The following is a 24,584-nucleotide window of genomic DNA, read 5'->3' as shown; positions in this document are numbered from 1 at the left end:
TATTCTTTAGTTTTGGTTCTGAGAAGCTTTATGTCATCAAATGTTGGTCCGTGGTTCAAATCAAATGCAGAATAAATAATTTTCCTTGCTATGGATAGGGTTGAAAACCACTGCCATAATACAACATTTCTTTAATATATATATATTCTCACTTCAGAGATTGCCTGTCAAACCAGTCTACCCAATCACAACACCAATCCTTTTCGGCCATGGGACCTGTCTAGATCCCTCCCATATGATTGGTCGGAGAGAGACGGAGCCCAAAAAAGCACTGCGGCCCAGGAAGCGGCTCGTATTTCAGGGGGGAGTGACACCCACTGGATGGAGGGAGGAGGGATGGATGGAGGGAGGGAGGGAGGAGGGGGCCCGTGAAGTGTGTGGGGACGAAAAAATAGTAAACCTGACACAAAGCGTCTGAGAACAGTACCAGGATTGTCGGTGGTGGTGGGGGAAAAGACGCTCTTTCGCAAAGGGGACCATACATTGATGGATTTTATGTTTTTTTGGTATAAGAAGACATCTGTCCTCTTCTACCTTTCGATCGCTCCCCGGGTTGCTGCTCCTCACACAACTTTCCAAGCTTCCATTTAGTCGAGGAGAAGAAGTGCGCTGCCTGCTGCTGCTGCTGCTGCTGTGGGGAACACACTGACATGTTTTTGCCTCTAGAAGAAACTTGGTGAAGGGGAGGAAAGTTTCGGGGACAGCGAGCGGAGGCTATACTTTTTTTCTTACGTGATTTTTTCCGCAAGGATACGAACGCAAAGCAAAGTCGGATTTCTTTTTCCCCCTTCCTTTTCTTAATGCACTGGACTACTGGGTTTGGATTGGAATATACTCTTCGCCGTTTCTCTGATCTGAGTTGAACGACGCCGGCTTGGGTTTGTGGAATAGAGAGCAAGCAAGAGAGCAGCGCTTCGCATTTTTTTGGTGCAGTGGGGAGAATTATTTGGCTCCGTCGGGAGTTGTAGACATTCCTCCCCTTGATTTCGGCCCATGCACTCGCCTGCCTTATCTGTGCATGCGAAAACAAGAGATCTGCAAGATTTCAGTCCTCCCCGGTAAGTGTTGTTTCTGTCTGTCCAGAAAACAAATCAGTTGAAAAAGCGTCGTTATTACGACCAAGACTTTGGCTGTCACGACAAATATGTGGGAATAGTTTTTTTTTTCTCGCTTTGTTTGTTTCTTTTTTTCTCCTCCTTTCCCTTTTTTGTTTTTAAAACTACCGTAAATAAATATATATATTATGGTGCTGTGTGCTTTTAGAGTAGAATATGCCTTTTCTAAAACTCCAATGACACAATTGAATGTAGGTTATAAAGTTGTCATGAAACTTTATTTTCCTAATACAATTAGGCTACTCAGTCCATTCTGTGTGTGAAAATGTTTTAGGCTGTTTGGAAAAAAATGTAGATCTGGCCCAAGGTTTGAAGTTTGGTAAAAACTACTGTTTCGATTATCATAATATATATATATTTTAGAAACATGGATAAGCGTCACTAAATCGGTCATACCCAAACATTTAGGTAGCCTATAGGTTATTTGTTGTTTAAAGAGAACATTTTACATCTGCTTACATCATGCGTTTAGCGCCACCATTAAACAAGTGTCTTGGTTATTTATTACTTTGCTTAATTTTCTACATTGCATTTATGGTGCCCAATTATCCCGTGACCGCAGTTGTTTTTTCACTACTTGGTGGTGCTGGGAGCCCTAAATCACTGAACGCTCTAAATGAGCCCCCATTGTGTGAAAAAAAAGCCAACTGATTTGAATTTCAATAGGAATTCAATCAGTGCCAAGAAATGTCATTCAAAGCCTGGTTTAAATAGAGGCTATAGTGATCTCTATAGAAGCGAAAGTGCACGAGGGGGGGAAAGCCCTCATGTGTCCGAATGTCCTGCTGTCAGCAACATTTAAAAGACCATATAGTTTCAGAGCATATATATATACATATATACATATAGCCTATTAAACGGAGCGAGATTTCTGTCTGAATTTGATGTCTGTTTATCGGCTTACTGGTTTGTGACAGCAAGATGTATTGGTCGGTAACAGACTCTAACAGTTGTGTGCGTCAGGACATACAGCCATGGGTCACGATGTCACAATGGAGAAATCTGTCCCCTAAAGTCAGTGGTTCTCAAACTTTTTCATGTCAAGGGCCCCCAAAGTGACTCATATTAGGCCTATAGCCCACGGATTGAAGGGATATATGCCGCAGGGACCCCCATAAGAGAAGATTTTTGCGGCTCTATAGCTGCGATGCGATATTCAACCATTTTAATGTGCAAGGAGGGACCCCCAGTTTGACATGGGTTAGGCTCAAAGACTGTAAAAAAAATAAAATAGGTTAGGCTACCCACCAACATTTAATGGCATGTCTACCCTGTCTACCTCTGCATAGGAACCCAACGTATCGATACAATCAATGTTCATTTAACTCTTGAGAGTGTATACAAAATGGAACAATTTTGTACACTCTCTGAGTTAAGGACCCATAAGGGTACATTTGGTTCCTAACTAGCTGTGTTCCCTATCGTCCCCAATCATTATTCGCTCGCTACAAGTCAAATTACACGCGACTCTCTCTCTCCCGAGGAAAGTAAACCGATCGATGTCCTTCCAGCTGGAACAGAGCAGGAGCGCATGTATGTATGCAGTCAGAGCCAGGGAAGCGTGACTTCTTTGGGTCGCAGACTAGTGCAAACCTCCGCCGGTCGGGTCGGTCCCTGGAGACTGCCTAGCTGCCCCACTGCTGCGAAGTGAACCCCCCAGAGACCCGGCCGTGGGGCATGCATGCAATCGGATTGCGCCGCTGCAGATGTCGCGCCATATAGATCTTTGTGTCCCGATGTTAGGAGGACGTTTACATCCTTTCAATCCCTTTTGTGTCTCACGTCACAATTAAGTCACTTATGGATTGGGAAATGCAATGAGTGTGTGTTGGACGGTGACGATTTGGGTTTGCTTTCAACGCTAAATGGGAGGATGCAACAGGTTTGGCGCATCTGTGTGGCTCCCCCTGAGCAGTTTTTAGCCTATATTATGCCTACGCGACAATTGTGCTAAGAGTTTGTAAATTGTGTGTAAGATTGTATTAGTACGATTTTGTATTTTATTATACACTTAATGCCCCATACCACAGAGAAAATGACGTTGGCCACTATACACAATCAAGTCTGTGTTCATATTTTGACATTCATGACGATATTATTAGGCTAATAGTAGGCTAATTACTGGTTACAGCTTAAACAAATAACGCCGGCATTACCCTATACAACACCTAGCATTAAAACGTGTACCATTACATTTAAATACACAGATTATCTACAACACTAGATTTCTTCAGACAGAAGGCACATAACGGGTCTGCTGCAAATCTGACGAGATGACGGTAAACTAGTGTGGTATAGTGTGTTCACTTCACTGTCGGTGCATCACAGCTTCGGTATGTCTGTCTGTGGCATGGCTTGTTTGACAGCTTTTTGAAACATGGCCATGCTTTCTCTCCCTTTCCGTCTCCCCTCTTTGAGCATACGTAGAATAAATGAAAGTATACAAGTCTCTGCAGAAATCAGTGTGTCCCATGACATAGTTTTATAATTGTCTTGTCTTATCTCTCCATTTCTCTGCCTCTCTCTCCCCCCCCCCCCCCCATCCATGCCTCATCTCGCCACCTCTGTCATCGGTGGAACTTCACAACGGCCACCGTCACTTTCCTCTCCTCCTCCGGGCTCCCCTGTACCGTCCTCCGCTGCAGCCCAGGTGATTGGGTGAATTCCAGTGCAGTGAAAGGGGCCTAACAGGCTGCAGTTGATGGTTGGGCGGTGCCCCTCAGATGGGATCAGTGTCGAGGGGGAGGCGAAGGAGGGGGGCATGGAGAGCCCTGCTGCTGCTGCGGGCTCCCGCTAAGGGTCTCATGGCCTCTTGGGCCTGGCTGCTGTTGCCCGCCGTCCTGCTGTCCCTGCTGACCGTCAGCGCGGCCCCGGCCGCCCCTCGCCGCCGCTAAGGAGGAAGAGGCTACCCTGGAACCCGAAGGTAAGCAATTTAAGCGAGCGGAGGGGGTTTTGGGAGCATGGGATTAAAGTTCTCAGTCGCCACGACTGATTTCAAGTAATTCGGATCGCAGTCACAGCATGTCTTCTGTGAAAGCCGAAAATAGCCGATCTACAAGCTCACAACACTGCTGTGGGGGGGGGGGGGGGGGGGGCTGGAGGATAAGTGGGGGTACAAACTAGGGCATTAACGACTTGAGATTTTTCCCAGTCGACTTGTCGGACAGTAATTTATCGCTAAGTCGAATTATCGTTTCTGGCGGCGGGGGGGGGGGGGGGGGGGAGGGGACGCGGACGCGCGGGGGGGGGGGGGATTTAACAGGGGCGGGTGGAGCTGCCGCGCGCTCAAATACGGAGCATGTCAAACATAGCACTGCGCATTCAGTGGCCTCTCCAATATGACACAGTCACAGTGCATGTATCATCTATATCAGAGGTTCCCAAACACCGGTGCGGGTCCGCGGGACACGTGGCACTGGTACGCAAGAGGGGAATTCTACGTTTTGCGTCGTTTAAAAATGTCCAATCTTTGTATCTTTAGCAGCAGCAGCTGTAGGCTATTTTGTGACGATAGCATTAATGAAACCAAACGCTACACGCGGTTCCGGTACAGGATTATTATTTCATGTGAATCATGTCAAAATGAAAAGATGATGTTATCCAGGTAAAGTAGTGGTATTGGCACACAGCGCAGCAGCAGCACCGAGAACACAATGAGAGATATGACATTATTATTCTCCTCCTCCTCCTCCTCCACAACTCGATAACGTTCTCATTTGTTACTCATTTTCTGAGCCATGCAAATAAACAACAACCCGCACTGACCGGAGACGGAGAGGTTCATGTGCCCTGCGCGTAAAGCTTAGCCAGAAACAGACAGTCATTGCGTCAGCATGCATGTAGCCTCGGGAACCCAGACGTTATATTTCCAGCACGGAGGTGAGGGGGATATCGTTTGGGGGTAACGTTTGCGTGCTTCTATCTGTTACTTCTCTGACACAGCGCAGTTCAAACAGACTTCAGCCAGTCTCAATAGTGGGACACCGCGCGCTGAGAGCCACATAGCCTACACAGCTGCATTTGGTTTTTAATTAAGGGCGCGTTCTGAATGCAATGAAAAAAGGGGAGAAAAAAATAAAATAAAAGCTCAACTTTCGACTCGCGCTGCTGCGAGTCGACTCGTGACTCGTTTATCGATAAATCGATAAATCGATTTTTTGATGAATGCCCTAGTACAAACCCCCATTTGTTAATCTTGTTTTCCTTGCCGTGATAAGAAGACGGCAGAGAGGGATTGCATCCCTCGATTCTAGCCCTGACTCCTGCACTTGGAATCCCTCCTGTTTAGGCTGTTTAAGATGAAAAACAAACAAATGTGGAGAAGGGAATTGACAACCCCCCCCCCCCTCCCTCCCTTTCAATAAATGGAAGGCTGTTTTTTTTTTTTAAAGCAGCCCAACTAGTCTAATGATTGCCACATGGTGAGATGTGTGGTTTACAACTATAGCTGCCAGTTTCATTTATGTACTTTTTCTTGAGCTTATCATAGTTTGTTATTTCTTAGTGTGAAAAGCAAATCTGTGACCCTCCATAACCCTAACCCTGTGAGAAAGACGGTGGGGTCGTGTTTATACTGGCATCACTCACATCATGCCCCAGTTTCCTATAGTATTCATACAAATGGACCCAGTGGGGTCCATTTGGTTTCATTTGTACACTTCAGAGTTAAATGAACACAAACATTTTTTTCTGTGTGGAAAGAGATAATGAGAGGGAGCAAAGAGGGAAGAACAGAATGAACTGAGATTCCCAACTGAGCTTTACATTGTTTCCATGGCTCATGAATCCCACTGTATATGACTTGGCGGTGGATGGAAAAAACCCATTTGAGCGTGGTGTTGAAGAATATCTGTAGCACGGACGGACAGGCGGTGATTATTTATATTTAGTGAAGCTTCTCCTTCGTGTCTCCAGTCTCAGAGTCTGGTCAGAGAGCAGCTAATTAGAGCTGTTGTGATGGATAGTACGGCGCATTCCAAAGCCTTTTGTTCCCAGGCTTTAATCAACATGCTAATTGCAAGTTGGGTCAGAGCATCCCTTTTTTTAAAAGCAGCCCCAGAGTCTGTTTCTCTCTCTCCACACACACACACACACACACACACACACACACACACACACAACACACACACACACACACAGAGCGACATACTCATTCCCCTCCTCTGCCCTTTTGCCCCAGAGGTGGGGTGTCAGTCTTGCTTGTTTCGACGAGGCCCACCTCGTGTTTTCTCTTGTTGTTGTTGTTGTTGATCTCAGTCAGACCTCTTGCCTCCAAGCTGCTCAGTCCAGAAGGAAGCACCCCCCCCCCCCCCCCTGAAGACCCCTGGACGCTACGCTACATAGCCACAGAGAAAACAGTGCAAAACAGGGGAGGAAGAGGGGAGAGTTTTCCAGAGTTACCCAATCCCAAGGAAAGTTCTAAGAGGATTTGCACATATTTGACTTCTCCTTTAGATGGGAGAGATTACCGAGAGCCAGGAGAGTGTAGTGGGGGGAAGTCATGTGACTAAGGATTAAGTGGCTAGACCTGTGGGTCACATGATGAGGGATCAGCGGGCCTGAACCTGGACCCGCTTATCTGATCCCCGATGGGTTTCCCTTTGCACCCTGACAGACACGGGGCCGAGCCCACATATTCTCTTACTGCCGCTCTCGGGTCTGCGTCCACTGGGTCGGCGTTTGGAGCTCGGGTTAGCGGTACAGGGCTCTACTACTCCTCAGAGGGCTGTTGTGATGGTCATGTGGCGAGCCTGGAGGCATCAGAAATGCATGGCATGTCCTAATGACCTCTACCGAGGTGTTGGGGGATCTCTACGGCTCTACCTCCCCCCCTCCTAAACCTCTCGGCCCTGCCCAGGCGCCCTGCAGCCTTATATGCCTGATTTATACTTGGGTTGCGTGCCGCGTCACACATGAGTGAATGAACAGATCTCGCATTTGTGAATGTGTAGATCTTCTCTTTTTGCGCTGGTGTCGCGCAACTGTCAACCTCAGGCTTTATAGTCCCACACCACCAACCTGTGTGTGTGTGTGTGTGTGTGGGAGTGGTAGATCCACAGCTAGATTCACCCAGATTGCATATCAATGTTGCCTCTATATAAAGACCAGAGCCTGCACCCCTGGTGGCCTTGCTAGTTTGTTTACCTGTGTTTAGTGTAACAGTAGGAGTGGAGTGAGCGCGCCCGGTGAAAGGGCCCCTCACAACAGCCCCATTGTTGTCAGCGCAGCCACCTTTAGTATCTATGGGAGTGTTTACCTTGTCCTGGCACTCTCCGTTTGCACTGTGATTAAAATACTCTGACTTGAGCTTGAATAACAATGGCAAGAAAGACAGGGGTAATGTATAGTGTGTGTGTGTCTTTTGTGTTAGCATTCTGTGCTGTATAGCATTGGTTCCCAACCTTTTTATACTGAAGTACCACCTCAGAAGATATTTGGCTCCATGTACCACCATAATAAAATACAGGAGAGTATACCTTTAGGAACCTCTGTATAGGGCCTGTTCAGACACTGACAAATTGCAATGAGATGAATTCATGTCTGACCACCACCAGGAACACTGGAACGTAGACTAATGCCAGTGCAGCTGACAAAAGCAGACGTTTGGCTGTGAATTCATCAACATTCTTGCCAAACTATATTTTACAAAGAATTGTACGGTCAGCTCAAGGACAAATACCGAAAGACAGCTTTCTGTGTAAATAAACACAGGGGTAAATTGTGTGTGTGTGTGTGTGTGTGTGTGTGTGTGTGTGTGTGTGTGTGTGTGTGTGTGTGTGTGTGTGTGTGTGTGTGTGTGTGTGTGTGTGTGTGTGTGTGTGTGTGTGTGTGTGTGTGTGTGTGTGTGTGTGTGTGTGTGTGTGTGTGTGTGTGTGTGCGCGCAGATGACAGATTGTCAAGCGCTATTGGGCTTATTACCTATCTGTGTGTAACATTGTTGTATCCACACAGTGGGGTTCTGGTTGTAAAAGTGTAAAACTGTCAGCTGGCTTGTTAATGACACGGTGTGTGTGTGTGGCTGCGTGTGCGTGCGCATGTACGTGAGCGTCCCTGTGCCTATGGCAATGGCACTGAACTCAAAACCAATACAGTGGGTCCAGTCCGTCTCTCGGTGTGACCAGGGCACTTAGCCTGAATAGACCTCCTTCACATAAAGCCGTTTATTACCCCACCGTTAGTTGGTGCGTTAGTGTGTGTTAGTGTGTCTGTGTGCGTGCGCGAGCACTGACTGAATAGACTGTTATTTGTCTTGGCCGATGCACCAGAAAACGCCTTGTCACTCCACCATGCAATCTCACACCTGTCTGATAAGAGGCTAGTAAAAGCGGCCGACCTGTGCCAGCTTGTGCCTCCAGCCTCAGCGCGCTCTGTCTGCTATAGGGTGGGCGGGGGGAGGGGGGGGCAACGACACGGCCGCAGTCAGACGGGCACCTGGCTGCGTTTGACACTGATGGAGTGAGTGCACATGTTAGGAGAGGAAAAAAAAAACACCCCACTGAATGAAAAGAAAATTGAGCTCTGGTTGCGCAGCAGCACACCTGTAGCTACATCTAATGCGATAGCATTTCTGTTCCTGAGTTTTAAATGTCAAACGTCAACTCATGAATGCGCAGGTGCATTCACAGGCATATAGTAGTCAGACACTCTCAGTACTTTGCACTTGGTATGTACTTTTTATTCATGCTAAGAAACAATAGTAGGCTAATTATACTTAGTGTCATGCGGTGAAACTAGCTAATCTACAATCTCATTGCATTGCGACTCATTGTGAGCTTGTAAATTGGCTATTTTTGAGCATTTGTCAAGATTGTGCCTCCATTACATGATTCCTGATTCATGATACATTCCATGAGAATCCTGCAGAAAATAGTCTCATCGTTTGTTACCGAGTCGAAGAATAATCCACCGCGGAACATCAACACAGAGCAATGGAGGATGGAAACTCGTTGACTTGCATTGAACTCGGTTTCCCATCAACCGCAACAAAGCCGGTATTTCTTAAAAGTTATCAGAAAACGGCGAATTAAACAAATAAAACAAAAGGCGGGTTTAGGCGGATTCGGCAGGGAAACACAATGGGTAAAAATACTGGTTTAGCGGGTTCCGCAGCGAAACTGATAACATGCCCAAAAAAGTTTTGCAACTAATCAGTGGTGGGGTTGACAAAAGCTTTCTTTTCTTTTGCAGAGCATGGGTAATTAGGAGTAGTTTATAATAATTTATCATTACTACAACAACAACAACAACAAAAACAGCTGTATATCCCATCCGTTCCATGGATGGCTCATCAGACTGAGTGAGACACAAGCATGCAGAAGCCCAGAAGCTGCTCTAGGAATAGAAGCAGAATACAAATGTCTCTGGGGGGGTGGGGGGGGGGGGTATAGTTAGGAGCCGTGCCAGCACAGCACAGCCTGGCCCGGCCACCCTAATATGAGGTCAGTAATCAAGGCTTACAGCTCTGCTGCGGGTCCCTGGACAGACCAGGAGGTCGCTTGGGATTCGCCCCCCTGTGGGGAGGGGGTATCGTAAGGGGTTTGTGTGTGTGTGTGTGTGTGTGGGGGGTGGGGGGGTGGGGAGAGGGGTGGTGGCTCTGTTGCCATGGACTCTTCTGGTGAGAACCAGTTGGTAGAGCGGCCCCCTTTGTCATGATAAAACCAAATAAGCAGGAGGGGGCGGGGCCATTTGAATGAGAAAGACGGAAGACAGTCACAGCAGAGAAGAGACTGAAAGTCTTAGGATTTGACTGAAGAGGATGCAGGCAAGAGAGGACAGGAATAACAAGGGATCGGACGGGCAGCCGAGATAATGTGATTTGTGAGTGTGTGTGTGTGCGCGCACGCGCATGTTGCGTGCGTGTGCATACCACATAATTATGTTGCTTTTGAAATAGCATGCAGTCAAATCCACGCCAAAAAGTAAATTTGTTCCTTAAATGAATGATTGAATAAATGAATGAGAGGTTCAGGAAGCATCACGCCACACACACACGAGGCCTTCCTTCATGTCCTCCAGCCAGCCTGATGACAGACAGATGGATAAACCTCTTGCTCCAGTCTCTGTCTCTGTCTCTCTGTCTCTCTGTCTCTGTCTCTGCCTCTGTCTCTCTGTCTCTGTCTCTGTCTCTCTATCTCTCTCTCTCTGCAGACGTTCAGTGAGCCCAGATGACTGGCAGCCGAAATGGTGTGAATGCGGAAGAGGGAAGGGGGGGGGGGGGGTGGAAGAGAGAGAGAGAGAGACTGCTCTGTCAATAATGACGACACTAGAGAGAGAGAGAGAAAGCAAAGATATACCTGTTTTCTAGCTTTTTTGGACATTACATCACAGCTAAGTCTATGGACCTTTTAAATGTTTGTTTAGAGCACTTTAAACAAACATTATCGGGCGTCCCTCACTTCACATGAGTGTGATTTTAAAGGAAGCGGAGAGTAACTTCAGTACAGGAGTAGGCAAAACGTGACGGGAGAATAGAAAGCAGAGCGATGGAAGAGAGAGTGTGTGTGTGTGCGTGCGTGTGCGTATGTCCGTCCATCCGTCCGTGCACATGAAGACGAGACCTTGCAGAAGTGACACATCTGCAGTGTGTGTGTGTGTGTGTGTTCGTTCGTCCGTCTGCATTCATTTACATGTGGAAATGGTTTTCGGCACGGTTATACTTGCACAGACAGCTCCCACTATAGGACTAAAGCTGCTGTTGCAGTTGTTGTTGTTGTGCAACAGAGTTGCGTGTGTGTGTGTGTGTGCGTGCGCGTGACTTGACGTTGAGGTCTCTGTGTGCCAGGCCATCTCGTATAATACCGCCAGAAGTTTCCCATGAACAATCGGGCATGCTGGGAAGTGTTAACAGGTTGGGGAAGGAAGGGGGTCAGGGTTAGGCCAGCTGGGTCACGGCAGGGGAGAGGGACAGTGGGAGGCCATGAGGGGGAGAGAGAGAGAGAGAGGGACAGTGGGAGGCCATGAGGGAGAGAGAGAGAGAGGGACAGGGGGATGCCGAGAGAGAGAGGGACAGTGGGAGGCCATGAGGGAGAGAGAGAGAGAGAGGGACAGGGGGAGGCCGAGAGAGAGAGGGACAGGGGGAGGCCGAGAGAGAGAGGGACAGGGGGAGGCCGAGAGAGAGAGGGACAGGGGGAGGCCGAGAGAGAGAGGGACAGGGGGAGGCCGAGAGAGAGAGAGAGAGAGAGGGACAGGGGAGGCAGAGAGAGAGAGAGAGAGAGACAGGGGGAGGCCGAGAGAGAGAGGGACAGGGGAGGCAGAGAGAGAGAGAGAGAGAGAGAGAGAGAGAGAGAGACAAGATGTGAAGAAGTGAAACAGACCAGCAGGAGGAGGAGACCGGAGGCCGGGCTCTTGACGGAGGGAGACAGATGGACCCAGTAGAGATAAGACGGACGGCCGAGGCAGAACTAACACATGCAATGCTTTCTTAAACCAGACCCACCATTTGGAGGGAGGGAGAGAGAGAGAGAGAGGCAGTCTAACCCTCCATCTTACTCCCTCTGGCCTCCTACTGTAGCATGCACGCACACACGTGTGTGTGTTTGTGCATGCGTGTCTGTCCTCAAGAGACTCTTATACGGACATCTTTTTTTGGGGAACAATCTCAGCACGTCCCGTATTCCGTAATGGGAACGGAGCAGAGGTTAGTCAGTGTAGTGTAAGCGCTGCCGGTGGCCCGCGGTGAGGACAAGGTATGTTGTGAGAGGAACAAAAAACACATGAAAAAACAAAGGTGTTGGAGACAGGTCCCATCAATCAGCACAGGAGCTCCACCTCTCTCATCAGACCACACACACACACGTGCACACACACACACACACACACACACTGTTGGGCGGGGGAGGGAGGGAGGGAGGGAGGGGGGGATTCATTATTTCCGGAATGAAGGAAAGAGGGGGAGAGAGAGAGGAAAAAAGAGGCAATACCGGAACTATACCTGTGTGGGGCTGTGTGCCTGCCTGGGGGGGACGTTTTAGAGGCTCGCGCAGACGCGCACACGCTCTGGCCACCGTCTGTTTGGTGGAATGACTTTCCTGTGTGTGTGTGTGTGTGTGTGTGTGTGTGTGTGTGTGTGTGTGTGTGTGTGTGTGTGTGTGTGTGTGTGTGTGTGTGTGTGTGTGTGTGTGTGTGTGTGTGTGTGTGTGTGTGTGTGTGTGTGTGTGTGTGTGTGTGTGTGTGTGTGTGTGTGCGCACACGTGTGTCAGTGTTGATTTTGTCGACTAATACTATGACGAAAGATGTTCGTCGACTACATTTTGTCACTGATGAAAACTAAATGGAAACTAAATGAAAACTAAGCTATGATGATTAAAACTAAGACTGACAAAGGAAGGGACTAGTGGACAAGAGATCCAGTATAAGTCATTTTACACTTGGCTGCATGCTAAAAATAGCAGATCTACAAGCTCAGCGCGTCGCACTTCGACGCGCTGTGAGCTTGTCGATCTGCTATTTAAATCAGCCATTATGTCATGGCCCGCCAAAATACATCTTAGTCGACTAAATCAACTGCAGATTTAGTCGACCAATATCGTATGATATTTAGTCGATTAAAATTAGACTAAACACAAAAAAACCATTTCAGGTGACTAAAACTAAATAAACTATTGAAGACACTACGACTGAAGCTAAAATCAAAATTTGCTGTCAAAATCAACGTGTGTGTGTGTGTGTGTGTGTGTGTGTGTGTGTGTTTCAGGGAGTGGAATGTTTCTTGCAGAGTTGTGTTGAGTTACAGGAGTGTCTATAATTATTATTACTGCCTTCAGCATAGTACACACACACACACACACACACACACACACACACACACACACACACACACACACACACACACACACACACACACACACACACACACACACACACACACACACACACACACTTGTTGGTATAGTTCCCCACCACCCCTTCCCCCCTCACATGATGTGAATCCCCATCGGCACACACACACACACACACACACACTTTTTGGACGCATTTCTGTAATGCAATAAAAAAACTGGAAACTTGGAATTTCTCCATGTTTTTTTTTTGTTATAATAAAGCGTTTTACAGAGTGTGTTGAGATCGATCCGCCTTTGAGCAGAGGGAATGTACAGAGTTGCGATTTGTGTGTGTGTGTGTGTGAGTGTGAGTGTATGTGTGTGTGTGTCTGCATGTGCTTGTGTGTGTGTGACTGCATGTGTGTGTGTGCCTGTGTCAAAGAGAATCTAACTAGATGTATACAGTATACCACACTAGCCAACAACATGTATAGCTCTCTGGCAGCATGCATGTCTCCATGTCGCTCAGTGATTAGTCTCGTGCCAGACATTCTAGGTGGGTATGGATGAAAACCATGCCGACGTATCGCAATTTCAGCACGAGCCCCCCGAGAGTTGGCTTTGATAGGCTGTGGATGTGTACAGTACCTATACTCCACCGACACGCTTGCTTCCTTCCATCCGTGACTTCGTAGCAAATTAGAGGACAGCGCACGCACGCCACGCATGCACACACTACTCACGCACAGGAGGACTTGGAGATTCTCCCAGAAGAGATGATTTTATGCTCTTTGGAGCCGAGCTGAGTTTTTTCTCTATTTCATCCTTGGCCTGCAAGATCTTTATACCGAGGTTGAAACCATAGATTCTCCATGGCTGTGTTGTGAAAGACAGAACAGAGAGAGAGAGAGAGAGAGAGAGATGGAAAACAGAAGAGTCAGGCTATGCTCGGGTCAAGGTTTTCGGAGCTTTAGGCACACTGTCAAAAACCTGGGGTGAAAAAAAAATTGAGAGAAAAGCAAACGCAAACAGAAAAGAAGAACGTGTATACACACCCACCCCCCCTCCCCTCCCCTACCTCCCCCCACTCCCCTCCCCTTCTTGTAACCGCTTCCGTTTTGGACCTTTCTGGCCGCTTTCCTCTCTGATGGGCAGATGACTGGAGTTTTTATCTGTTTTTTGTGCGGAAATCTGCCTGTTCTGCTCATGCACACACACACACACACACACACACACACACACACACACACACACACACACACACACACACACACACACACACACACACACACACACACACACACACACACACACACACGCTGACTGCTTGGCATTGGAATCTCTGCTGAAGGGGGTGAGGAACTTTGGGGGCGGGGCCACTATATCTAAAGCTCTTTATTGTTGTTTCATGTGTGTGTTTGCCTCTCACGCCCCCCGCTCTGCTATGGCCGTATAACGTCACTGCATGCCCAGACTCGCTGTAGAACAGTGGTTCTCAAACCCAAATGTGACACTTTTTTGCCCACGGACACCCCCTGTGTTCTTCACTTTGAGAACCACTGCTGCACCACACGCACTCACTGGACACTGGTGCCATGTGGAGGGCTCCTCCTCCTCCTTCTAACCGACAACATGCATCACACTGTGACGGGGGTTATACCCCAGTGGAATAGTAAGAGAGTGGCAACACTATCGTTGACTCCCATTGTAACAATGGAATGCGGAAGTGCTCATTCTATCTCAATGGGATAGTTCCAATGTTTGGAACTATAGCCCATAGGTACCAGCTTTGTGGCGAGATAAAAGCGTGTCGCCACTCTCTAAAAGGCTCATTCATAGTCTGGATATCCGGTGGTGGGGTGACCACCGTACTACAACATGACGTCACAAGCCGCGGTGAAGAGCAAACCACCGCCCCAGCCCTTCTCTCTGTTTTTACTCACCACCGCTCAACGTTATTTCATCTCCGGTGGTCACCTCACCACCGGAGTGGTGGTCACCTCACCACCAAAGATCCAGACTATGAATGAGCCTTCACTATTCCTACTCGGAGTTATACAACGTGCACCGCAAAACTGTTAACCCGCAAATTAAACCCAGTGTTCATTTTACCACTTTCAACCCGGCAATGTCCCTATTTTTGTAGGTGAACACAGATTTCCCCCCCAAAAATGTGCAGAAATAGTTAAAATAGCTAGATCTGCATTCTATTCATACGGCTTAAAGGACCACTTCACCACTTTTCAACTTATCTTCATATAATTGGTCCTCACTAATGTTCGTGATAAAACACCACGCATTTTTTCTACTCAGTCTGTGTCTCATAGGAGGGCTGTGGGCAGTTCAGAAACTCGTCCACCAGTGACATCATCGATAGGCAGATTTTGTTTTATTTTTTTTAACATTTAGATTTGTATTATCATGAGAACGATGGCTTCCATTTTCGCATTGCAACTTTTCAGGAATAGAAAATCCTGCAGTTTCTATTAGCTTGGATTCTCCATCGATGATGTCACTGGTGGACGGGTTTCTGAACTGCCCACAGCCCTCCTATATGAGAGCGAGTAGAAAAAATGTTGTCGCATTTTAGCATGAACATTAGTGAGGACCAATTATATGAAGGTAGTTTGAAAAGTGGTGAAGTGGCCCTACAATTAAATCTCTGAGAGTATAAAATGGGTTGAATATTGATCCATTTGCTTAAATGAACACTGAGGATTTGCCTGCTCTCTTCTATATGACTCGTTGATTGAAATGCATCCATTTGGGATTTATGTGGTGTTCTTTTTTTCTTCTTACACTATGGCTCTTTTTTTCCCCTCCTTTCTGCCTGTCCTCCCCTCCTTCTTTTTTCCATGCACCCTTCCTCTGTTCCCTCCCTCTCTCCTTCACTCCTCCCTTCCTTCCTTCCAACCCTCGACCCCGATTCCCCCCCCACCCCCCCGCTATACAGAGGCGGCGTTGAACAACAACAAATACCAAATCTCTAAGCCCACGGTGTGCTCGCTCCACCCGGGGGAGCTGCTGAAGCTCAACTGCCCCCTGCCCGCGTCCACGGCGGAGGGCGGGGGCTCCACCATCACGTGGACCAAGGACGGCAGCTCCCTGGGCGCCAACAACCGCACGCTCATCGAGCAAGAGGTGCTGCAGATCCGTGACGCCACGCACAAGGACTCGGGCCTGTACGCCTGCACCAGCATGGGCAGGGACACGGTGTGCTTCATAGTGAACGTCACAGGTGAGTCGGGGACGAGGCACGCACGGTCGCACGCCCGCGAGGACAGGGACAGGGTAGGGCGATGATACGGTGACAGCTGGAGGAAGAGACTGAGAGGCAGCAGGTCTGCTGCCCCCCACCCTATACTGAGTGGATAAGGACACTCTCTGTGTGTGTGTGTGTGTGTGTGTGTGTGTGTGTGTGTGTGTGTGTGTGTGTGTGTGTGTGTGTGTGTGTGTGTGTGTGTGTGTGTGACTGTGTGTGTGTGTGTGTGTGTGGGTATCATGGAGTGTGTGTGTTTGGATTGTACACATAACGGAATATGTTTGTGATGATAGTTTGGCTAAGTAGCGTTGGACGAGAGTTTGATTTTTGACAGTCATCATCGATATCAACATTGAGTTTATATATTTAGTTTTGTTTTCTTTCTTTCTTTAAAATAGTTTAAACAAGGAACGGTTTTGCAATAACGAGATTCTTTCGAAAAATGGGTCTCAAGAACACTAGAGATTGATCCATCATCTCTAGAACACTAGAGATTGATCCATCATCTCTAGAACACTAGAGATTGATCCATCATCTCTAGAACACTAGAGATTGATCCATCATCTCATAGAACACTAGAGATTGATCCATCATCTCATAGAACACTAGAGATTGATCCATCATCTCTAGAACACTAGAGATTGATCCATCATCTCATAGAACACTAGAGATTGATCCATCATCTCATAGAACACTAGAGATTGATCCATCATCTCTAGAACACTAGAGATTGATCCATCATCTCTAGAACACTAGAGATTGATCCATCTCTAGAACACTAGAGATTGATCCATCATCTCTAGAACACTAGAGATTGATCCATCATCTCATAGAACACTAGAGATTGATCCATCATCTCATAGAACACTAGAGATTGATCCATCATCTCATAGAACACTAGAGATTGATCCATCATCTCTAGAACACTAGAGATTGATCCATCATCTCATAAAACACTAGAGATTGATCCATCATCTCTAGAACACTAGACTTTTTTGTGAGAGTTATTCCTGACAGAATATGTTTGTGATGATGGTCTGGCTCTAGTAGGGATGGACGAGTGAGTTTGATTTTTTTGTATTTATTAGTTTTGTTTTCTTTATTTAAAATATATAAATAATGAATGGTTTAGCAACAGAAATACCCAGATTCCTTTGAATAATCTGTCCCAAGAACACTAGATTGTTTGATCATGTACATCACCTAGTTTGAATGACTCTTTACACTACGTTAACAGCACATGGTTATTCCAAAACACACACATCAAAGTGGAGGAAGCTTGATTTTAGAGAGAGAGAGAGAGGGTATTTCTTCGTGAGTGTAATGCCTATGATCTCACCATCGTACGCTGGTGTCCCACGTTAAGACAACAGCAGATTTTACGACGCGCTGTGAGCTTGTAGATCTGCTATACTTTCAATGCGGGACACCCGCGTACAATAAGCTATAAGCGTGAATCGGGGGAGTGAAGCGTAAGAGATGGCAGTAACCCTCTGGTTGCTCTGTGCAGATGCCATCTCGTCGGGGGATGATGAAGATGACACTGAGAGGTCCGAGGACACGGGGGCTGACGGAGAACAGATCAGTGAGTATCAACATGGGGCTGACGAAAAGACACACGACTACCGCTCTCATCATCACGTATATACAGACCACAGCAGTGTGTGTGTTGATTTTGAAGCAAATTTCGATTTTAGTTTTAGTCATATAGTCTCTTGAATAGTTTTCATTTAGTTTTAGTCACCTTGGAATGTTTTAATGTTAGTTTAGTTTTAGTTGACTAAATATCATAATATTTTAGTCGACTACAGTTGATATAGTCGACTAAAATGTATTTTGGCGGGCCTTGATGCCGTCGTAATGGCCGATTTACAACACGGGTGTCCAGGAAACGGGCGAGTTCACGGACACGGACGTTGGGAGGTTTCCTGGACCCCCCCCCTTCCCTCCCCCCTCCACTATCACTTCCTCCTGTAGCTGTGGTTCCCTAATAGCACGTCAAAACATCATAACGGAATGCCTCACCGAAACGACCAGTCAAAGACTGCCACAAGGGGCCTAATCCCTGAATCACAGTAATCTCCTTATAGCTTTGTCAGTGTTTATTAGCGCAGTAAAGACATGGCGATTGTGTGTGTGTGTGTGTGTGCGTGGGTCGGGGTGGGGGGGGGGGGCAAGGCAGCTGTGCAGCAGGTCACAGATTCACCCCTCCATACAGACTTGCATCAGCTCTGTTCCTCCTCCTCCTCTTCACTCACATTGCTGCTGTTCTATATAGCGTAGCATTCCTGTCTAGACCTATACACTCTGAGGCTCGGAGCGTGTGGTGTGGTGTGGTGGTGGTGGTGTGTGTGTGTGTGTGCATGTGTGTGTGTGTGTGTGTGTGTGTGCGTGCTCCAGGGAAGGTGAATTCCTTACATTCCTTCAGCCAGTGTCTCAGGTAGTCAGGCCCCATGGAGTCAGCCAGCCAGTCAGCTGGGCTCATCCATTATGAAAGACGCCCATCTGGACCCACTTACCCCCCCCTTGTGTGTGTGCGTGCGTGTGTGTGTGTATGTGTGTGTGTGTGTGTGTGAGAGAGAGAGAGTTTTGTTTCCTGAAGCATAATTACTTGTATGCATATGCATGTGTCTCAGTTAGTGATGTGTTAATTTTCGCTTATGCATGCGCGCACGCACGCACGCACGCATGCACACACACATCCAAAATCGTGCTGAAATGAAGATGAGGGCTTCCACATCTTGTTAAAATTCTCGACACGCACACTGCGTCTCACTGTGAGTCGCCCTCCAGTTTTGGGCTGACTGTAATTGCCTGAAATCCATTAAATGTAGCGGGTGGGACTTGGCAAGGAGACGGAATTGGGGAGGGGGCGGGGGGGAGAGTAATGACTCTGACGGTTCTAAAGCTGGTTGAAAACAAAACAAGGCTCTCTCCGTCCTTGCTTGTACATTTTGTCTTTACTTTGTATTTAACACCAAAACAGTGACAATGTTTTTATTTATTATTATTATTATTATTATTATTATATAAAATTGTGGGGGAGAGAAAGGAATGCTGGGTGGAGAGGGGAGAGAGAGAGACAGTTGGACCAGGACCAGCTCTGTTCTCTGAGCACACGGCGTCGAGCTCTGGCACCAGGCCCGAGGAGCGCTGGGGGGGGTTGCCAGGGTTTGCGAGAGAAACAAGCAACCCGGTCTATGAAGACAAGCCCAAAATAAGTGAGCCCTTATACCTTAAACAGGCACATACATTTTCCCAAAAATGTTGAAGAACTTTTGGATTTTTTTTTTAACAACTCAAATCTTGCGTGTGGGTCCCTGGCATAAAACGTTTTCAGATGGGGTGGGTCCGCTTTAATTTAAATCCTGTTTTATACAACATTTGGAAACATGCCCAAAGTCGCTTATAACAAACGGACATGGCAACACTGGTATGTATGCGTGGGAGGGAGCGAGAGTGGGGAATGCAGCGTTATATATGCTCTCCTGGTGTCAAACAAAAAAACAGGCTGAGTTTTAGTCTCTGATGAGCAGAAAGCGTTGATTTGACTAATTTCTTTATTTTTTTCCCCCTTTTGATTGAACAACGTGGCCTCATAAAAATAACAGGGAGGCGAAACATTTGTTGCGGTGGCGAGGGGGGGGGGGGGGGGGGGGGTGGGGGAGGTGGAGATTTGGACAACGTCAGCACGTCAGCAGTGTTATTAGAGGAGACGTTGGAAGGCTCTCCACCCGTGAACCCAGGCTGTTCGTTGGGGTGTAATGGACGGTTTGGTAGTACTATAGCGTTATGATGACATCATTCAACCGCAAGGTTGGAAGGAGCTCGGCATTCAATGGCTGATTTGCATGTTTATCACTGTGTTTACCCTAAGCTGGTATACATTATCTCATACATTCATTCTCCGTGTAGTGTATATACCTCCCGTTTAACAAACACGTAATGTTGCAACAGGCCGGAGAGTATATTATGCCGTGGTATATAGCTCAGCTTTGAGAGAGAGAGAGGGAGAGAGGGAGAGAGGGAGAGAGGGAGAGAGGGAGAGAGAGAGAGAGAGAGAGAGAGAGAGAGAGAGAGAGAGAGAGAGAGAGAGAGAGGGAGGGAGAGAGGGAGGGAGAGAGGGAGGGAGAGAGAGAGAGAGAGAGAGAGAGAGAGAGAGAGAGAGCTTCCGCTGAGATGCACTCGGGCACTGCATCTCGTGCAGGGAACCGTCCAGACTTAAATGGTTTTGACTCGTATGAGCTTTCGGGTTAGATAACCTCAGTTCACCCCAGGGCAGGCCCATCTAAAAGCGTAAACAGCCGTGAGCCCAGTTCCGGACACATGAGGGCTGCTGCAGGGGCCAGGAGGGAGGGAGGGGGAGGGTGTTCCTGGAAGCTCTAGCTGGTTGGATGGTGAGAGTTTTGGCCTCATCTGGACAGGGGTTTGGAGGAGGGGGCGGGGGAATGCCGTCGTTTGAAGTGCTGCTGCCCCCCTCCTCCGGAAGGGGGAGAGCATGGGAAACGACGGACGCTCACTTTTCATGTGCCGGCCGCCTCATCCTCTGACCCCAGCTGCCAGTCTGGGGTCGAGAGGTCAGCCTCCGAGAGAGACAGTCTCACGGCGTGGGCCCGGCGGGTCACCCTCGACTTAATCTGTCTGAATGGACCGATGGGGGCGATGACAGCCAGAGTGGACTGACGCGGTGGCGGGTGGGTGGGGGTGTGGGGGGGATGAGGATGCGGAGTAAAAAGAGAGGTGGTGCAGATAGCGAGAGTGAAGAAGATGAGAGAGAGCCGTGTGCTAATTATAGCTCAAGCACTCTCCCGTTTCCGGAAGGAAGATCACGGTTTACTGACCTCACTATCAAACTGTGTCCTGTCCTGTCCTGTCCTGTCCTGTCCTGTCCTGTCCTGTCCTGTCTTATGTCCTGTCCTGTCTTATGTTGTGTCCTGTCCTGTCTTATGTCCTGTCCTGTCCTGTTGTGTCCTGTACTGTCTTATGTCCTGTCTTATGTTGTGTCCTGTCTTATGTCCTGTCCTGTTGTGTCCTGTACTGTCTTATGTCCTGTCTTATGTTGTGTCCTGTCCTGTCCTGTTATGTCCTGTACTGTCTTATGTCCTGTTCTGTCCTGTCCAGTGGGCATGACAGAGAAAATGATGTGTGAGGAAGTGGCTGATAGTGTGCAGATTGTACAGGCGGTGAGAAATGTTCAGGAGGAGGAGAGGGGGGGGGGGGGGGTGGAATAGCTTCTTAAGTGAGTGTATAACCACAAGCTCACAATGCATCACATGAGCGTGTATTTTGGCTATTGTCAGTTTGGGACAGCGTCATACTACTGGGTATAAATCAGGCGTAATAAGAGATGGCACGTACATGGGTGAGAGACCCAACATGTCACCGTGTGGCGTGAGCTCAGCCCATACTGTAGGTAGCAGTGTTCCTTTCATGGGATTTCCACGATTCCCTCTGTTCCCTTGTCCTCCTGCTACATGGAGAGGAAGCAATGGTTGGCTGGGGGGGGGGGGGGGGCATTGGCGTTGTTGTTGTTCTTTCACTCTCCCCAGTTTTCTCTTCCCTTCCGAGCCCCCCATCTGCTTAGGCAATCACGCTCCCAGGTGCAGATGGAACGGACGGGTGTTGTGTGCATGTGTGTGCATGCGCGCATGTGTGTGTGTGCGGGAGACACAGAGAGAGAGAGAGCAGGGATCCAGTTCAGTGTCAAGAGATCGACATAGGGGTGGGCATACGCGAAACACGTCCAAGGTGATAGATTCGGGCAACAAGCAGGAGAGATAAGCATTCCGAGCTGATGTAATCTGGTGCTAAGTGTGCAATGCAGGGCTCTGACATTCCTACATCTTAGGGAAACGTGACATTAATTTTCTCCCTTCCGACGGCTCCTGTAATGATTTTCCAAAGGGTGATAAGTATCCTTTGGCTCCGCCCCCACCATCCATATCTTAGCCAAGTGACGGGCGGATAAACACGCAAGCTATGCTAATTGGAGGAAGTGGAAGGGGAAAAAAAAGCTGCTAAATGGAATGAGATTAAATTGAATGTGATGGTCTAGTTAGCCCTCTTGGCAACGCCCGAGCACATTTCTCCACTCTGAACCCATGTTGTTTTTTTCTCCCCTTTCCCTTTTTGCGACACCCCGCAGAGCCTGGTGGAGGGGAAGCATGTTGTTTTTTGTGTGCTCTCTCTGTGTGTGTGTGTGTGTGTGTGTGTGTGTGTGTCGCTGTTTTTTTTTTGGCAGCACATTTAGATTATAGTTTAGTCATAGTCTTTGGAATAAAACTTCATTTAGTTTAGTCATATTTTAGTCACCTGAAATGTTTTAGTATTAGGCTAGCTTTAGTCGACTAAATGTCATAAGATTTTAGTCGACTAAATCTACAGTTGATTTAGTCGACTAAAATGTATCTTGCCTTAATGGCTGATTTTACACATGCTGAACATAGCCGATCTACAAGCTCACAATGCAAGATTGGCTATTTCCAGCCAAGTTTTGCCAAGTGTAAAATGACTTGATCTCTTGTCCACTCCCTAACATTTTAGTCTAGTTTTTATTTTTTCATTAGTCATCGTAGCTTAGTTTTCATTTTGTTTCGGTTTAGTTAGTCAGTGAAAAAAGGTAGTCGACGAACATTTTTTGTCATAGTTTTTTGTCGACAAAAACAACACTAAACTGCAACATGGAAATTGGCTAGTTGCTGAGAAAGTCCTGAAGGACTGATGCACACTAACTAACTTTCCTCAGTCCCTCGCTCTGTAGGGTAGCCTATATCTGCCTTATCAAGACTCAAGCTTCTCCAGTCGAGTTGAAAACTCACACACACACACACACACACACACCAACAGGAGCATGACAGAGGGAGTGGTGGGTTTTCTTTCTCCGATGGGGCACAGGCTAAAACAGATGGATGTTGCTGGCTTTAGAAGTGGCCGATATATCGACGATATATCTGTATCGCGATACCGTTGCCTTTTTGCAATACTGATATTGCACGTGTTCATACCTACCTCGATAGCCATACGATATATTGTGCAGCCTTGGTACTAATAATGTTTAGCGTTCCCGCGCTGACCCCCAGTCGTTTGTTCCTTCCGCCAGGCGCTCCCTACTGGACCTCGATGGAGAAAATGGAGAAGAAGCTGCACGCGGTGCCGGCCGCCAACACCGTCAAGTTCCGCTGTGCGGCGGGAGGCAACCCCAAGCCCAGGTTACGCTGGCTGAAGAACAGCCGGCCGTTTCGCCAAGAGGACCGCATGGGAGGCTTCAAGGTATGGGGACTAGACAGTAAAACCATACATATCATAGAGGACCGCATGGGAGGCTACAAGGTATGGGGACTAGACAGTAAAACCATACATATCATAGAGCAGTGTTTCCCAACCTTTTTTGTCCCAGGGAACACTTTTCATAGCTTACAAATCTCGGGGAACACCTAGGGGGGGGGGGGGGGGGGGGTGTATATATATATATATATATATATATATATAAAATATACATATATATATAAAATATACATATATATTAAATATATATATATATTATAGTAAAAGTAAATATATACGTAAAAGTAAATATACTTTTAAAAACACACATGACAGCACTCATCAAATAACGAGAACGAAAAGGACAGAGACAGTGCCTCAGTTTCAAAAAATTGCTCATATGCAATGTGAAATGCCACCTAATCCTTTTCCTTGTCTTTATTATGAGCCAACTTGTGAAAGCTCCATGCTTTTATTGTGAAGGGTCTCAGTTCTCACAGCCTGCTTATTTCCACGTGCTGAAAATAGCTGATCGACAAGCTCGTTGTGAGCTTGTAGATCAGCCATTTTCACACGTGTACGACGAAGAATAAATCAGGCATCACTGCGCTTCTGTGGAGGGAGGGAGATATGTTTTGTTGGCCGAACGAGGCGATCATGTTTGGACATCTATGGACAGCTATTTTGGACAGCTATTTTTCGTGGCACATTATGTTTAATCAGAACAACTTTACGTGTTTGGGTCGGCCCGGTCGGGACATGTAGGACTGTATGTGTCTGCTGTCTACGTGCATATGCGCTCTGCGCACTCCAGTCTTTCTGGAGGGAGCGAAATGTAGCCTCTTCTGCATGCATTAACATTTCAATGGCCGAGGGTCGTTAGTCTATTGTTCCGTGTTGTTGTTATCGCATGTCTAATGGATAGACGTGTGACAACGCAACAATAGGAAGCCTGCAGCCCAGTAGCTATATGCTTTCGGGGGAGAGTTAGTGTGCCGCCTGATTTGACAGAAAGTAACACTATAACTTAATTTCGGTCAAATTACGCGGAGCACTTGGACACATCAAACGGAGCACCAAAGCTCCGCGACACACAGGTTGGGAAACACTGTCATAGAGGACCGCATGGGAGGCTACAAGGTATGGGGACTAGACAGTAAAACCATACATATCATAGAGGACCGC

The 24,584-nt window shown here is 47.5% G+C and overlaps 1 protein-coding gene across 1 annotated transcript in view; it reads left to right on the top strand.

Annotated features, from left to right (window-relative positions):
• Positions 1-412: 412 nt before the first annotated feature.
• The window catches only part of fgfr2 (fibroblast growth factor receptor 2), a 69,725-nt gene continuing 45,553 nt past the window's right edge, over positions 413-24,584 (top strand). The window contains 6 exon segments of the mRNA XM_083774822.1: positions 413-1,058; positions 3,761-3,985; positions 3,987-4,038; positions 15,828-16,112; positions 17,647-17,721; positions 23,236-23,405. Coding sequence (XP_083630948.1) covers positions 3,839-3,985; positions 3,987-4,038; positions 15,828-16,112; positions 17,647-17,721; positions 23,236-23,405 — 729 coding nt within the window. The 5' untranslated portion in view covers positions 413-1,058; positions 3,761-3,838.

The sequence above is a fragment of the Protomyctophum parallelum genome, assembly GCF_964188405.1.
Source record: "Protomyctophum parallelum genome assembly, chromosome: 10".
Classification (NCBI taxonomy): Eukaryota; Metazoa; Chordata; class Actinopteri; order Myctophiformes; family Myctophidae; genus Protomyctophum; species Protomyctophum parallelum.
Note: the sequence above shows the minus strand (reverse complement) of the source record. Positions and strands in the feature narration are given on the sequence as shown.